Source organism: Plasmodium falciparum, assembly GCF_000002765.6.
Source record: "Plasmodium falciparum 3D7 genome assembly, chromosome: 10".
Taxonomy (NCBI): Eukaryota; Apicomplexa; class Aconoidasida; order Haemosporida; family Plasmodiidae; genus Plasmodium; species Plasmodium falciparum.
Window position 1 is genome coordinate 206,471 of NC_037281.1, and position 18,743 is coordinate 225,213.

General features: G+C 19.5%; 6 protein-coding genes across 6 annotated transcripts; 3 read left to right on the forward strand and 3 right to left on the reverse strand.

Annotated features, from left to right (window-relative positions):
• Window positions 1-529: 529 nt before the first annotated feature.
• PF3D7_1004400 (RNA-binding protein, putative) lies at window positions 530-3,172 on the reverse strand (the record flags this gene model as incomplete). The annotated part of the gene is made up of 1 exon (XM_001347296.1): window positions 530-3,172. One exon carries the CDS (start codon window positions 3,170-3,172, stop codon window positions 530-532), a length of 2,643 nt encoding a protein of 880 aa, XP_001347332.1.
• A 4,343-nt stretch (window positions 3,173-7,515) lies between these two features.
• PF3D7_1004500 (conserved Plasmodium protein, unknown function) lies at window positions 7,516-8,124 on the reverse strand (the record flags this gene model as incomplete). The annotated part of the gene is made up of 1 exon (XM_001347297.1): window positions 7,516-8,124. The coding sequence occupies one exon, from the start codon at window positions 8,122-8,124 to the stop codon at window positions 7,516-7,518; it is 609 nt and encodes a 202-aa protein (XP_001347333.1).
• Window positions 8,125-9,246: 1,122 nt separating this feature from the next.
• PF3D7_1004600 (conserved Plasmodium membrane protein, unknown function) lies at window positions 9,247-13,289 on the forward strand (the record flags this gene model as incomplete). The annotated part of the gene is made up of 6 exons (XM_001347298.2): window positions 9,247-9,335; window positions 9,658-12,202; window positions 12,348-12,505; window positions 12,590-12,694; window positions 12,803-13,018; window positions 13,163-13,289. The coding sequence occupies 6 exons, from the start codon at window positions 9,247-9,249 to the stop codon at window positions 13,287-13,289; spliced, it is 3,240 nt and encodes a 1,079-aa protein (XP_001347334.2).
• A 258-nt stretch (window positions 13,290-13,547) lies between these two features.
• PF3D7_1004700 (conserved protein, unknown function) lies at window positions 13,548-14,883 on the reverse strand (the record flags this gene model as incomplete). The annotated part of the gene is made up of 4 exons (XM_001347299.2): window positions 13,548-13,880; window positions 14,067-14,167; window positions 14,292-14,528; window positions 14,751-14,883. 4 exons carry the CDS (start codon window positions 14,881-14,883, stop codon window positions 13,548-13,550), a joined length of 804 nt encoding a protein of 267 aa, XP_001347335.2.
• A 591-nt stretch (window positions 14,884-15,474) lies between these two features.
• Window positions 15,475-16,960, forward strand: PF3D7_1004800 (ADP/ATP carrier protein, putative; the record flags this gene model as incomplete). Its single annotated transcript, XM_001347300.1, has 3 exons — window positions 15,475-15,682; window positions 15,811-16,125; window positions 16,461-16,960. The coding sequence occupies 3 exons, from the start codon at window positions 15,475-15,477 to the stop codon at window positions 16,958-16,960; spliced, it is 1,023 nt and encodes a 340-aa protein (XP_001347336.1).
• Window positions 16,961-17,777: 817 nt separating this feature from the next.
• On the forward strand, window positions 17,778-18,737 carry PF3D7_1004900 (conserved protein, unknown function; the record flags this gene model as incomplete). Its single annotated transcript, XM_001347301.1, has 1 exon — window positions 17,778-18,737. The coding sequence occupies one exon, from the start codon at window positions 17,778-17,780 to the stop codon at window positions 18,735-18,737; it is 960 nt and encodes a 319-aa protein (XP_001347337.1).
• Between the last annotated feature and the right edge of the window lie 6 nt (window positions 18,738-18,743).

The following is an 18,743-nucleotide window of genomic DNA, read 5'->3' on the forward strand; positions in this document are numbered from 1 at the left end:
TAAGGAACAATCCTACATTTCTAAGATAAATATGTTTTTTTTGTTTTTATTTTATTTTTATTTATTTATTTTTTTTTTTTGATCCCTTTATCCTATGCATTTTATCAAAAACAACAAAAAAGATTATGCTATAAAAATGTCCACCCATATTCTTATATTAATTTTTTTTTTTCTAACCATACAATATATTCGAAAAAAAAGTAACATTTATTTATATATTATAAATATTTTTTTTATTTTATATATGATAAAGTTTAAATTCAAAATTAGGTATTTAATAAATAAATATATAAATAGAATGATATAAAAAGATAAATATGTACAATTTTTACAAAATTATAACAATTATATATAAAAAAATAAAATGGCATATTCATAATACATACACATATAATAATATTGTTAACCTACTTTTTGTAATATACAAATAAAATATATTTTCCCACATAAAAACAAATTGTATATCTATTATATATATATATATATATATATATATATATAAACACTTATTATATTTTGATATAAATATTTAATCATTATGTGGAGAATTATTTTTAATTACACATATTTTTTTGGAATCTGTCCATTGTTCATTTTCCATAAGATCATCTTCATCACTTTCTCTTGTATCTACCTTTGTTGTTGACTCTTCTGAAACTCTAGTTATTCTTTTTTTTGTAGTGGTTTTTTTTATAAGTCTTGATTTTTTATTTGGTATATTAATAATGTTATCATTTTTTTCTAATGTATCATCTTTATTTATATATTCTTCTTTCATAATTTTTTCGTTCATACTTTTATCTCTTTCACTTGTATATGTATCGTCATCATATCCTTCTTCTTCATTTTTTTTATCAACCAAAAATTCATCTTTTATATTTTTCGTTTCTTCATTATTATAATTATCTTCATCTATATCTTTAGTACTTCTACATACACTTCCTTCTTGTAATTTTATTTCAGATATATCATCATATAATTCATCTTTTGTTTTTCCTTTTTTCTCATTTTCATTTTTGTTTTTACTTTTTACACTTCTTCGTTTCCCCCTATTACTTTCTATAACATTTTCATAATCATGGTCCACATTTTCTTTCTTATTTTTATAATTTTTTAAAGAAATATTCTCATCTCCTCCTTTTTCTTTTTCGTCTATAATATCCGTTTGATCTTTATTTATATCTTCATTTATAATGCTGTTTGTATGTTCACCAACCTCTTCACTCGATTTTAATATTCTTTTCTTATTACCATTAATCATCTTTTCTTCATCATCCCTGTCATAACACATGTCGTCATCCCTATCGTCTTTCATATGTCCATCTCGATGACTAACCCTTTCATCATACGTATTATCCCTATCGATCATACTCATACTTCTTGTACTTTTCTTATATTTACTATCATCAACCTCACTCTTATTATCCTCATTATCATCTCTCCTAAAATATTTATTTCCTCGAATATTCCTACCTCTATTAAAAAAAGTATGCCTAGTACGATTTATTCGATCAAAAGGAAATTTATCTCTATAGGCTCTTTCCTCACGAACATATCGATCATTAACTCCTCTCATATAATTTTCCTCTCTCTCCTTATTCTTAAATCTTTTACTTAAATCTGAGTCGTTATATCTTATAACATCAACAGATCTTCCATAAAAGCTTTTTCCATTCAATATATTAATAGCATCTTTTGCATTCTCATGGTTATAAAATTCAATAATTCCAAACTTTTCTTTACTATGATAATCATCTACTATATTTGCATAGCTAACTGAACCCACTTCTCTACCAAAATCTTTAAGATCTTGCCAGCTAGCTTTTTCATCAATATTTTTTACAACAATTCTTAATGAATTCCTTCTTTCAATAGATTCATTACTAAAATTTGGTGGTGAGTAATTTCTAGACACCTTCAAATGGAAATGTGATCTATTATCATTCTTATATCCATATGAATTCATATTATATTGATGTTCTTGAACACTTAATTCTTCACCAAAAAACATCTTACCATTTTCTTTTTCTAATGCATTCAATGCATGCGAAGCTTTATAATATTCAATAAACGCAAATCGTTTTTTCCATTGCATGTGCATTATATCACCATATTGCTCAAATCTTCTTCTAACATCTTCTTCTCTTGCACTACTTGAAATATTCCCTACAAATATTTTACACGCACCTATTTTTTTATATGCATGGTTTCGGAATTCTCTTCCTCTTTCTCTTCTTATTGCACCACTCTGGGGTACCCTGTGAGAAAAATCTTTTTTATAATATGGGTTTTCATTATGGTGAAATTCTTTATGAGCATGATCCCTAGAAAGATATCCTTCATGTCGATACCCTTCATGTCTATATCCTTCATGTCGATATGCTTCATTTCGATATGCTTCACGTCGATATGCTTCACGTCGATGTTCTTCGTTACGATGTCCTTCATAATTATTTTCCCTATGTCTATTTTCTTCATAATAGCCTTGATATGCTTTTCTGCCTTCTTTTTCCTCTCTTGAATGTCTTCTCATATGCATTTTCTCATCATTTCTTCCTCTATTTGTATAGTCAGCAGAAAATTGATTTTCCTTATAATTATGTTTATTATTATCTTTATTAATGTAATTATTATTATAATTATTGTTATTTGTGCTGTGGTTTTCTCTTTCATATCTTGCTTTTTTTTCATAAACGTTATCTTCATTATTCCTATCATATACATTTCCTCTTTTTCTATCTACTGACACATTTCTTCTTGGAGATCTATTACTATAACATCTATCTCGTGATAGAGCATCTCGATGATAATCTCTTCTACCTTTTGAGATATTTCTATTCCTATCACCAATATGATTTTCTTCATTTCTCCTTCTCTCATAATTATCTAAAGATCCTCTTCTTCTATCGTTATTATTATACACATTGTCATTTTTATGACCTTCTCTTCCAATAATCCCTATCATTTCTTCTCTACTTCTTGATATGTCGTGTCTACGACCCTCATTTATATAATATCCACCTTTTTCTTTCATATGATTATCTAATTTATTTCCATGGCTAGTGTTATCAGATTTTTCATACTTTTCATATTTTTCATATTTCTCATCTCTATAATGATATCTCCTCTCAGCGCTATATTCTCCTTTTCTGCTCACGCTATACTTTCCCATACTTCTTTTTCACAAATATATGGATCAAATATATATACTAAATGTATATATTATATATATAATATATATATATATATTATATTATATATATAATATATATATATTATATTATTTATATATGATGACAAATCCCTCAAAAAAGCGATCTGATTAAATATTATAGGTTAATATATATATATATATAAATATATATGTATAATTTTACGTTTTTGTAAAAATATGTTCAAAGGATAATTCTTAATATAAAATAGTATAAATGTAAAGAATAATATATCATATATCATAAATATTACTCTACATATATATATATATATATATATATATTATATTCGTATATACTTCACAGATATTTTTTTTCAACACATACACTATATATAAAATTATATATTTCTTTAAAATAAAAAGGAATAATTTTATTTATATTTTAAGATATTATATATTTATATAAACTCCTTTGTATTATCACTCTTTAAAAAAAAAAAAAAAATTATATTTTTTTAAACATATCTATTATTTCTTCTCATCAAAATTACAAATTATATAGAAATATAAATAAAAGAAAAATATTAAAAAATTAAGGGAAAAAAAAAAAAAAAAAAAAAAAAAAAATATATGATACTCAAATATATATTATAAAAAATTTACACAATAATATAAATATACTATAAATACATACTTTTCTATATTTAATATATTATTTTAATTATTAAATTTTTCATCGTGTGAATTTCCAATATGTTTTTATAATAACTTATTAAATAATAATAATAATAATAATATATATATATATATAATATGTAATATTTATATATACAGATAACTTTAATATATTTGTTATAGCATAGCATAATATTCACATTTAAATTTCTTATTTTATTTTTAATATATATCATCATTACTTTTTTTTTTTTTTTTTTTTATAAACACAATTTAATTTTTAATTTTTATTTCCCATCCTTGTAACAAGCTCTTAATTATATATTGCTCTTCAGGTATTATATATATTATATATATTATATATATTATATATATTTTAATATATATACATACAATCACTTTTCTATATATATATATATATATATATATATATATGATATATTATATTTATAAAGTTTTATTTTATAATCTATATTTTTTTACATTTTATTATGTTTATTTTTTTTTTTTTTTCCCACTTTCTTTTTATATATAAATTAGATAAAAAATAAAAAGTAAATGTGATAAATTCTTCACAATTTTGTATTTAAATTGTTATACATATATATATATATATATATATAAGAAAGAAAATTATATTTATTAGGATATTATTATTAGGTGTATTATTATATTTACATATATTTTCATATAACAAATAATTTTGTACATGTTTTCCTGAGCATTTTTTATTATTAATATGATAAGATATTTAAATTATACTTATGTATATATAATATATTATATTATATTGTATTAGTTATTCATTCGATTATTATTAATTTGATAGCAAATTTTATTAAATTAAAAAAAAAAAAAAAAAAAAAAAAAAAAATTATTTCTTATTTTATATCATTCAATTTTGTATTTATGTAATAATAAATTCAACTTGTAATTTTTCTGTATTTATTTTTTTATGATATACCGTGAATTGTATAGTCTGATATGTACATATATATATATATAATTATATGCATATTTATTATTGGAATCCTTATTTGATTTATATTAAAGAAAAATTCAATCAACAAATTATAAATATTATATATATATAACATATAATGATGTTTTTTTCCCAGTTCACCTTCATATACGAATAATAAAAGGGGATATAATTTTTAAAAAGCTACACATATAATAAACATATTATATTTCAATCTATAAATATCGAACAATATTATTATTCCAAAAAAAGTATATGTGTATGATTTATATAGTTATTCAAAATATCATTTAATTTTTTATATTTTATTTTATTCTTTTTTCTCACATATATATTTAATTTTCTTAATACATTTATATTATCATATATAGGTTCTTTAAACATAAATGGTATAATCTATATATATATATATATATATATATATATATATCCTAATGTAAATAAAAAAACTTTTTTTTTTTTTTTGGTCCTTTCCTACATATTATAGTGTACATTTTCATGTTCATATACTTCTAATACATTCATAAATTACAAAATAAAATCATTCAAAATAATCCCCAATTTTTTCTCGATAGACATATTCAAAGGAAAAAAAAAATAATAATAATAAATAATAAATAAAGCAATCGTATAAGTTATATTCTGTTATAAAAATGAAAAGACATCTAAACGGGGAAATTAAATGCGTAAAACAAAAAAAAGAAATTGAAATATTAAATAAGAAAAACACAATAATAATAAAAAAAAGAAACAAAACAAAACAATAAATAATAATAGTTTATTATCCTATTAATAAATTTCCCATTCAATACATCTTATATAAATTCACAATCTTTACACATTATATACAATTTTTTAGACCATATCAATATTTCTACATGACTTATACATTAATTGTTTTTTCCCCTTATGATTAAATTTATCCATCATTTTTCTCCTATAATACTTTACATAATGCTAGAAAAGAGTTTTAAAAAACGTATTATTAACTTTTTTAATACAATATCGCATTCCAGCAATTATTATATAAAACTAAAAACAAACAACTCCCATATTTATGTAAATATATATATATATATATATATATATATATATATATATATATATTTATATTTACCACAACATTTGATAAAAAAAAATTCAAGAAAAGAAAAGGAAAAACATTTGATATTTTTATAGGTTATTCAAAATTTATTTATATATCAAATTAGTTGTATAAATTTTTTTTTTTTTTTTTTTCTCTTTATTCTAATTATATATGTAACTTTGTATTCTTATGTTCCCATATAAAATATTTATTTTGTATTGCTTAATTATCAATTTTAATTTTAATTTTTTCATTTGCCATTTTTTATTTTTATTTTTTTTTTTTTTAATATAAAATTTTGGCTAGATAGCTATTATTTTACACAGTATTATATTAATTATAATTCTGACTTGTTCAGACAAAACTTAAAATAATAATTATAATAATAATAATAATAATAATAATAGATATATAATATATTAATTTTATAAAAATAATAAGAAAAAAGAAGAAAGAAATTATATTATTTGGCCAAACAATTATTTTACAAAAATATATTGACTTATATAATTATGAATTTATAATGATATATATTGCATTGATCAAACATACACACATGGTTAATAAAAATAAGTATATTCCATATTATGATTTTCTTAAAAAAAAATTAATAGCAATATATTACTTTGTGTTGTACGGAAATATATATATATATATAGTATTTTTTTCTTTAAACAATTTAAATTAAATTAAATTAAATATTCAACCAACTATTATAATTTAAATAGACACATATATTTAAGAAATTACTGATAAAAGAATAATAATATGTGTATTTGTAAATTAATGAGTATATAAATATTATTCTGAGTATTCCTTGCACTTTATATTATATACATAGGAATAATAATGTGTATATTTATGATCGTTGTAAAATATCCTTCGTGTATTCGTAAAATTGAAAAAACATTACTTGCAGATAAAAATCCATATTAATAAAATACACCCATATTTCTATTTTAATATATATATATATATATATATATATATATATACATGTTATTATAATAACTCCTAAAATTTAAATTATGATCCCTTGCTTAAATAAAATAAAAAATTAAATATACTCCATTGCTCTAAAATTTACATATTAACGATGGTTTCCCCTCCTTTTTTTTCTTTTCTATTTATATTACTTATAAATAAAATCATCATAAAAATATAAGACAAAAAAAAAAAAAAAAAAAAAATTCAAAATAGAAAGAAAAAGGGGAAAAAAGAGAATATCTGTATATCATATTGAATATTTAACACACATTTCGCTTAATTCAAATGTTTATAGTGATAAAATTAAAAAGGGATTTCACATAAAAAATAACATAATATATATATATTATATATATATATATTCCCTTTTTGATAAGTAACATATATTATATTCCAAATCCCTGGAATATACTTATAAAATTTTTATAAATTCAATAATCATACAAATGCCTTTACTTTTACCACAGCAAAAAAAAAAAAAAAGAAAAAAATAAAATAACAAAAAAAAGTAATCCATGTCAATTGTATATAAAAAAATACATATTTATAAATGTTTATTTTCTTTATGTTTCAAAATTATATAACTATCTCATACTTCCATACTGCATTTTTTCTTTTTTCTTTTTGGTTTTAAGAATTTTGGTTAGTATTATTTAGATAATTTTCTAATTCACATATTTTCATGTCCAAAAATTTATCCGTATCAGATAAATTATTATATTGGATTTCATAATCTTTCATTTCTTTTAATAACTTACTTAAAATATCCTTTAAAGAATTAAACTTTAAGCTAGCATTTAGTTGGCTTTCAAAATCTTCGGTACCTAAACATTTATTTAAATTAATATATTCTAAATTATAATTATGATTAAGATTTTGTAATTTATTATTTAAATCTTGTTTTATTAATTCATTTCTTCTAAAAGATATTTTATCATTTATTTGAATTTCTTCTGCTACTTTTTCAAAAGATCCCTTTAAAAATGTTAAAAAATTTTTTGCATAATCATTTAATATATCTTCATATTGTATATCTTCTATATCTTTTAATTTCTCTAATATATTTATTGCATTATATTTTTGATCGAATTTTATGTTTTCTGTTCTCATCAATTTTTTTAACAATATTATATTCTCTTCATATTTCTTCTCATCACATATTTCTTCTTTACTTTTCTCAGTATTCATATGAGAGAATAAAAACTTCCAAATGAATTTTAATTCTTCAACCGTCGACATTTTATCTTGGCCCTTAAAATATTAATTTCAAGAAATTTTATACACAAAAAGTTATATTATACATAAATAATAAGATGAATATAAATATATAAAAATATGCACATATATATAATATATATATTTATAATATATATATTTTAAATATAAATATTTTATATTAAAATGGGCCTATTATATATATATGCCAATGAATAAAAAAAAAGTTAAATAAAATATATATATATATATATATATATATATATATATATATATATATATATATATTATTATATATATTTTTTCTTTGAAGTATAAAATTTTTATTTAATTATTTTTATTTTAAAATGCTTTTATTTTACTTGAGAAATTATAAATAATAATAATAAATAAAATAAAAAAAATAAAAAAAAAATTACATATTGGACAATTTTTTTATTTATTGTATAATAATTAAAAATTTTGTAATATTGAAAAAAAAAATAATACTTTTAAAATACAATGACTATCATAAAAAGATAATTATAAATATATATATATATATTTATATATTTTTCTTTTTATTTGTGTGTAATAAAAAATACTATATATATAATGAAATAGTAATTATATTACATAAATAACAAATTTTTTTTCATATAAATATATATATATATATATATATATATATATATATATATATATATATATATATTTATTTATTTATTTATTTATATAATATTTTTTTTTTTTGATTTGTTTGCACTTATTTCCACAATAAGTAATATATATATTTTACATCGAACGCAGTATTTCCCTTTTTATAACCTCCCAGAAATTTCATACTTTTAATTTTTTTTTTTATGTAAGCTTTTTTTTTTCTTTTTTTAAAGTTGTTAAAAATTTTTAAATAGATAAAATGTTTTTCTTTTATATTTTTCTGTCCATTTGGTAATAATTTCATTATTTGAATAAAAAAAAAAAAAAAATAATAATAAAATTATAAAAGATAATTATTTTTTTGTATAATATAATAATTCTATACTTACCATTCCTGAGATTTTATTTTCTTCTTCATATAATATATCGTTTGTGTTATATAAAACCAAATGGCATCAAAAAATTAAAAAAAAAAAAAAAAAAAAAAAAAGAGAATAAAATATCATAATGATGAAATATTTCCAAAAGGAAGGACTATCATGTTTATCGCTGACAGAGAAAAGATCCTTTCTAGTAGAAAAAGATATTAAAACTAGGTACACAACCAAAAAAAAAAAAAAAAATGAAAAAAAAACAATAAGGAAACATAAATAAATAAATAAATATATATATATATATCATTTTATATATATCATTTTATATATATCATTTTATATATATCATTTTATATATATCATTTTATATATATCATTTTATATATATCATTTTATATATATCATTTTATATATATCATTTTATATATATCATTTTATATATATCATTTTATATAAAATAATAATGCGCGCACTTATATCTTTTGAGTATAAACATATAAACAATTTTATATCCCCTGACTATATTATATTTTTAATTTTTAAGGAAGATATGCATTACGAAGGAAAACTTTAAACATATTTTTATACTAGAAAATGTTGATATTATTGCCGGCTTGTGTTTTATGAACATATTTCTTTTTATATGTTCAGGTTTAAAAGAAGATGAAAATCATGGAAATATTACTACAAATATTCATGGAACATTATTTATTATAAGTTTAATTTGTTATTCTCTTGAAAAAATTATTCCATTTTCATTTTGTTCAGATTTTTTATTTATCTTTCTTCTTTCCTTATCATGTACGTTACCATTTTTATCATTTGAATTAAAGAATAATTATAATGATTGCTTTAATACTATTGTGTTTTTCCCTTTATATATCTTATTGTTTTTTACTAGATACCATATAAGATTATTATTCGTTTTATTAATATTTTATATACTTATCATATTTATTATAGACTTATCCATTAATACAAGCATAATTTATTCATATATTCTCATGTTCCTTTTTTTTACACTATGTTTCAATTTTATTTTCTATCGTTATTTATATTATTTCTCTAGAACCATATATATATCCAAATCCTCTCCTAATAATATGTTATTAATATTCCCTTATATTAATGAAATACAAGATTTAAGCTTCATAAAAATTGCTGATATTCTCATAGACTTAAATAATTATATACATATGAAATGGATGTACTTTTCACAATATCTATCAACTATCAATTTAAACAATCCACAACATATAAAAAATTTGAAAATTACTTCCACCAGATTCTCAAACAAATTCTATACACTCAAAAATCAAGATATCTTCAAAAATTATCCACCATATTTCTGTCTAAAAGTTCTCTATCATAAAAAATTATATTTCCTCTCCTCTGCCATTGATAAAAAAAAAAAAAAATGGACCAAAATACACTTCAACAGAAAAAAAATTAACTTGTACTTTTTGCTAGAAATGATTAATATATATAATCAATATGATATAAAAAATATAAATCATATTGTAGCTAGCCAAAATAAAAAAATTATAAATAAAAATATTAACATGACTCACCAAAATTATGGTACAATTAATGAAAATATTAACATGACTCACCAAAATAATGATACAATAAATGAAAATATGTACATATCTAGCCAAAATTATAATATAAAAGAGGAAGAAAAAATTAACAGAAATAATGATAAACGTACCAACCGCATAAGCAGAAATGATCAAAAAAACGGGAACCTATTGTTAAACAAAAATAATAATAAGAAGAAGAACACGAAAAAAGAGAAGAAGATTATTACACAATCTGAATATGACACATATCATCAAATCAATTCGACAAAAATAAGGAACGAATATAAACAAAATAGTATACACGATGAATTGAATCGAAATTCAAACAAAATATATATTGTAAAGGATTTCTTCTCTTCATACAATTGTGATCCATCTATAAAGGGGAAAACTACGACTAATAGTATAAAAAAAAAAAAAATAAAGAAGAAAAAAATAAAGGATAACCTTTTCAAAACGAATCCTATATCCAAAAACAAATATGAAACAAATTTTGAGTCCAATTATGTGAACAATCTCACAAGTTATAATAAAAACAATATAGAAGAAAAGAAATTAAAAATAGATCGACTTTATGGAAATAATTTAACAGAACAAATTACCTTAAATGTTGATAAATATAATAAAAAGAAGAAAATCCATAAGGTCATCAACACACAAAAAAATAATATAACAGACAAAATATATACATTCGGAAATGTAAATGGGCATGAAAAAGATGATAATATTTCTGCTAATAAAAAAAATAAAAAGTATATTACTTTATCAAAACATGGATTATCATACAATGTAAAAGAAAATAATGTGAAGGAAGAATTTCAAATAGATAATAATCAATCTAATAAAAAGACAAATAATATAAAAGAAAAATATTGTGATATAAATAATTATTATTACAATTATACATTTAAAAAGAATTATAATGATACCACTAATATACAAGAATTACAACAAAAAAGTAATACAAAAGATATTTTTCCGAATATTACAAAATGTAAAAATAAGAAAAAAAAGGAAGATCATATTATATATTCCGATGATTATATACACAATAATTTATATAATATACAAAATATGATGTCTAATAAAAACGTTCTAACAAATCGAAAAAGAACAAGAACTATAACCAATTCTGATTTGTATACATCCGAATCATCGTATACACAATCTGATGAAATATATGGAAAAAATATTTTTTTCATAAACTTTTCTTGTCTATTTTATATATTCATGCTTAAAATAAAACATCTTATAAAATACATTGAAGAAATAAATTCAGTTGTCCAATGTGTTAATTTTAAACAAGGGATAGTACCAAAAAGAAGTATACTATTATCTTTTCTTGATCAAAAAACTGAACGATATTATATTATGTGGTCCAATTCATATGATTTAGTATATTATGTTGATAACTATATATATCATATAATTTTAATTCTTACCTTTCATCTTTTTTGTCTCTTTTTACGAATAGCGCCAATACACATCACTCAAACATATTTTCTAGTACAAAAAAATATAAATATAAATAAATAAATAAATAAATAAATATATATATATATATATATATTATTTCAGAAGTTGCCATATTTTAGGTATTTCCTGTTTTATATATCTTTTATATTTCTTCTTATTCTTTTCTATTTGTTAGTTTAAAATGAAATCCTTCTTAATAATCTTTATGCTCAGATTCTTCCTTTCTCTAGTAATTATCTTGATTTTTATATATCCTGTATTCAGGACTATCTCGATTAACCCTCGAAATGTTTTCATAATAAAAATGAACTTTTTTATCATTTCCATTTTTATGTAATAATCAAATAAATAAATAAAAAAATATATATATATATATATTTTATATTTATATGTATATTTATTTATACCTCCACTTAGATTATTTTTGAGCATATTTGATTATATCTGGACAATATTTATTATTCATAAAAATTGGTGGATCATACAAAAAGAGTCATTACATCGTCTGGAAGATGTTTATAAGTAGGAATAAATAATTCCTTCTATTTTTTTTTTTTTTTCTCCGCACATATTTCACAATATATACATATGTATATATATATTTATGTTTGTATGTTTTTTCTTCTTCAGAAATATCCTTTTTTCATATGCCCAATTTTTTGTTGTTTTTCCGATATATTATTTTCTTACCCTACACAGATTAAAAAATGTGTGGTATATATATATCATTTTTATTTTTTCTATATATATAATATATTGGCATTATATTGGGACCTTCCTACTAGGTCTAAAAATGAATATATCTTTAGTCGTTTTACTAATAATATCTATATTATTTATTATCAGGTTATAAATAAATAAATAAATAAATATATATATATATATATATATATATATATATATATATATATGTATATATATATAAACATATATGTGTTGGATTATAGTATAATAAAATAATGTTAATTTTTCTTATTAAATCATATGTAGACCATTCGAAATAGTAAAACGAGATATATTTTTAAAGTGTGTGTTACCCTATATATTATTTCTTGATGATATATTGCACTTCCTTTCTGATGAGAAAAAACTCAAATACCTGACAACAAATATTTAGGAAATTAACAGAACACAATGTAACAATTTCTAACATTAAAAGGAAGACATATTACTATAATATTATACAATTAAAAAAAAATTTTAAATTAACATATTTTTTTATATTTTTGGTTTATAAAGAATATTTAATTTTGACAAAAAAAAAAAAAAATAAAATATAAAAAATTAAAAAAAAAATGAAAAAAAACAAAAAATAAAAAATAAAATAAATACATAAACAACAAAAAAATAAAATATATATATATATGTATGTATGTCAATTTAACAGTTTTGGGTTGTTTCTTAAATTTTTTAAAATGACATTTTTATATACAGGTTTCGCATTAAAATAAGCATGTACCTTATCATCCATATAACAATTACAATAAAATACAAATTCATAACTTTTATCATTATATATTTTTCTTAATTCATTCGACATATATAACTGATCTAGTTTTACAGAAAAATAAATTTTATGAAAACGTTTACAGTCATTATACATAGGCTGAACTTCATTTTTGTAATCTTGTGATATTTCATATCCTATATGTAACGGCAATGTGTGTACTTTAGATGACGAGTGTAAAATATTATAATCTACATTAATCTTTTAAAAAAAAAAAAAAAAAAAAAAAAAAGTAAAAAAAAAAAAAAGTAAAAAAAAAAAAAAGAAGTAAAAGGATATTATATAAATTTTATTTACTAAAAAGTACATGGAATTTTTCATTATATAAAGAGACAACAAATATATATATATATATATATATTTATTTTATTTATTTTTTTTTTTTACTGTCAATTTGGTAGGAAATATATTTTCATCATTATATAATGGTGTGCTAATTTCACTTTTATATTTTAGAGGCTCCTGGTTCGCTGATTTTTCTTCTAAACCTAAAAAGGAAACAAATAATATATATATATATATATATATATATGTATGTTTATTTATATTTATTTATTTATTTATTTATTTACTTACATATATGTAATATTTCTTTTTCCTTTTTTTGCTCACCTCCGTTATACAACAAACAGTTACTATTTTGTCCCACTGGATAATAAAAATATTTGACACTTTCTGAATTAAATACATATGATAACATAGTTTTGTTATCGACTCTAAATTTTATATTTAATTTCCCACCTATAATTATCTTTTCATTTTTTAATAAAAATTGAAATACATTATCTTCATTCTGAATAATATTTATTTCGGATGTATATGATGTGGTTAAGAAGCCCAACAATATACCTATGATGTATCCCCCCAACACAAAAAAAAAAAAAAGAAAAAGAAAAAGAAAAAATATGAAAAAATAAAATAACGAAATATAAATACTTATAATATATATATATATATATATTTATTTATTTGTTATCCTTTTTTATTGAAATATTTAATATATTCATTTATTTATATATATAATTTATATATTTATTTTTATTTTTTCCTCTTATTATTTTATTTACAAACCTCCTATAAAACAAACAACGAAAAGTACCATCAAATAAATCATATTAAAAAATATGATCTTTTTGTTAACAATTTTTTTCTCATGTGATTCATTTTTAAAAGTTTTCTTTTTATAATTTTGTTCTCTTCCCATAATTTTTATTTATAATAATATATGACATATATCCATAAAACTGTATAAATTTAACAAAATATTATTTATTATATACGGGTGAACAGAAAATCAGAAATAAAGGAATGAATCCCATAAATACATGTACCAAAAACATCAACGTTCAAAAATTTTAAGTATATAGTAAAATATTATAATACAATTAAATAAAAATTACTCCTTTATTATATATATATATATATATATATATATATATATATATATATACATATATGTGTCAATATATCTTTTAAAAAAAGTATAATATGAACAAATATATAAGCATTTATATATGCCGTTTGTTTAAATGATTCGACTATACATTATACAAAAAAATATATTCATATATACAATATATATTTTATTATATCTTAAAAAATTGATATATTTATATATCTTAAACACGCGAGTCTCTTTTCATATTCCAAGAATGTGTACATAATTTTTTTTTTTTTTTTTTTTTTTGAGAATATTTTGCGTTCATATTATTCTCTTTTTGATTTGCACATATAATAAATAAAAGCACATATATTATAAAAAATATATATATAATATGTATGTATTTATTTTGTTATGGAAATTTATTATTTAAAAAAAAAAAAAAAAATCAAATACAAAGAATTATTCATAACAACATTTTTAACACATGGAGGGTCTAATATAATTTCCAAGCTTATTATATCACCTCTTGAAAGGATAGTACTTATAAAGCAAATACAACCGATCTTATTTAAAAATGTATTAATTGAACCATCTTATACGTACAGAAATATAATAAATAGTAAGAGAAATGTGATGTATTCCCAATAAAATATATAAACATTAAAAATATGCATTATATATATCAACATATATATATATATATATATATATATATATATATATATCTTACAACTTACCACTTTTCAGGTATACGCACAAATCAAGGATACACTTCATTTTGGTGGGGTTATAATGCCAGTATCTGCAATTTTCTATCATTCAGCTTTTTAAGACTACTATTTCATGACCAAATAAAATATAACCTATCCATTGAAAACAGAAAAAATTATTTTATGACCAACTTTTCCTTGTTATATTTTTCAAGTTGCCTAGCTGCCTCAATTGCATACCCATTCGATACGGTGCGCAATTATATGTCTTTAAATCATGAAATTATTAAAGATAAAAAAAAATATGCAAGGAGTGTTTTCCTATTCATATATGATCAAATTGTGAGAGGAAGTAAGCCCAAATAAATAAAAAAATAAATAAATATATATATAATATATATATATATATATATATATATATATATTACATGTCCTGTTCATGTAATTTTGGGTATAATTTACCTGACTTGTTCATGTTCCTTATATAATAGATACCTATTTATTTATAATAATTTCTTTTATTATATGATTATGATTCGTATATGTTTAAAATTTATAAATATATATGTAGGTAATTTATTTTTTATTACATAAAATATATAAATAAAAATATAAAATAATAAATTTGTCATATTATGTAGTACACTTATTGCTATTTTTTTTTTTTTTTTACTTTATTTTCTTAAGAAATCAGAAACTTATATTGTGGCTATAGCTTGTGCTTATTGAATTTCATTCCGTATTTATTAATAACAAGCAAATTGAATGAGGTCTTCACAAAATATTTTATCGACGATAATTACGAAAAGAATAATTACATGTCACATGATGGTTCAAAAAGGAATAATATAAAGGAAGAATATAATAAATTATTTAAAAAGACAACTAACTTTTTTTCATATATCGCTTTGGGGGTTATAACAGGTTATGTGGCTCAAATGGTAACATATCCTCTAGAAACGTATAGGAGAAAATATCAATATCATGTTATGTATGAACAGAAATTTCCTAACACCTTAATGCATAAAAGATATTTAAAGAATAATACAACAACACAGCATCAACATATTTTTAAAAAAGTTTGCAATTTATATAGAGGGTTTACCTTACATTCTTTTAAATTGATACCTGAGTATTTTATATTCAGTTGTTTCTTTTACTACGTCAAAAATAACATACCAATATGAGTAAATAACACAAATATGAATGAAAAAAAAAATATATATATATGTATGTATTTATATATTTTTGTTTTAGTATTCATTTATAAAATTTGAATAAAATCAAAAGATAATATTTTTACATTTACGTTGCACCTAAAATATATAGACCTATGTTATATATGTATATATATATATATATATATATATATATATGTTTCTCTTTTTTTTTTTTTTTTTTTTTTTTTGGTGATATTTTTAATATATTTTTTTATTCTTCATATTTAGAAATTTCCTTTTTTTTTTTTTTTTTTTTAATTTATTGTCATGTGGTATATATGAATATTGCATGTGTACCTATTATCCTTTTAAAAATACATAAATTTAACATATACTTTATTTTTTGAAATATTATATTTTATTAATATATGACAAGCAAATGAATAATTATTTGTATAGTACAATATACAAAAGATGAATCTTAAAAAGTAATCAATATATTGATATAGGTGTATATATATTTATTTATTTATTTACACAGCGTAATCCTACTTTTAAGGATATAAAAAAAAAAAAAAAATTTTAAATACGATAATTCACATGAACAAAACAGCCATTTCATATTTGCAAAAAAAAAAAAAAAAAAAAAAAAAAATATATATATATATATATATATATATAATGAAATAAAGAGAAATATATGATTTCTTAATATATATATATATATATATATATTTATTTATTTATTTATTTACTTATTTATTCGTTTACCCTTAATTTGTATTATCCAAAGTTATTTTAAAAACCATATGGAAGGTGTAAAAGAAAAAAAAAAAAGATTATAATGAGGGTGTACTATTCCAATTTGGTAAAAGATAAAAGAAAATGTTTGAATTTTATAAAAGTTGAAAAGAAATATGGAGGTACATCTCTATTAACAAAGATTGGTCAGGCATTTAACCAAGAACATTTAAGAAATATGAAAACTAAATTAGATGATGTAAAGAAAAGTAGCTCACCTTTTTTCGGTACATCCATGGAAGGTAGTAATAATATATTTAAAAATTTTATAGATATATTTCGAAAGAATAACATAATAAAAGATAAATTAAAAATAAATGATAGTGAAAAGAAAGAAAAAGAATTTTATATGTTCTATGTGAATTCATTAATGAAATATGAAGGTATATTTACATATGGAAAATTTCAAGCATTTCTAAAAGATTTATGTGATTATTTTAATATATTTAGTATAAAATATAAATATAAAAAGAAAATGAATCCTCAATTTGAAAAATTAAAAAAACAATATGAAGTATTAAATTCATTTTTGCCTTATGAATTAGATAATGATGATTATAAAATTTTTACACAAGAAAGCAAAAAATATATAGCTCAAGCAGCTAATGTAGATATAAAATTTATAGATGAGTTACTTCTTTTTCATGATACATTAAAAACTGATCGTACATGGTTTTATAGAAGGAAAGTATTAAAAAGAAATATCCCAGAAAGTTTTGAGGCTAGAGAAATGGAGGCCCCATATGATAGACCAGTACCTAAGACATACAATTATAATATTAAAGAACATTCTTTAGAATATGATGAATTTATGAAAAAACATGGTCGCAAATTAAAATTTAAACAATGGAATTCTAAACAACATCCATGGTTTAGAAAAAATACTTCAGGAAGAAATAGATGGGCCACACGACCATACACAAAACAATTTCCCTATCTTTACTATTCTCGTGTACCCAGTCACATGTATTTATCTAAGAACAAACCAAAAATTTCTCATTAAAAAAAA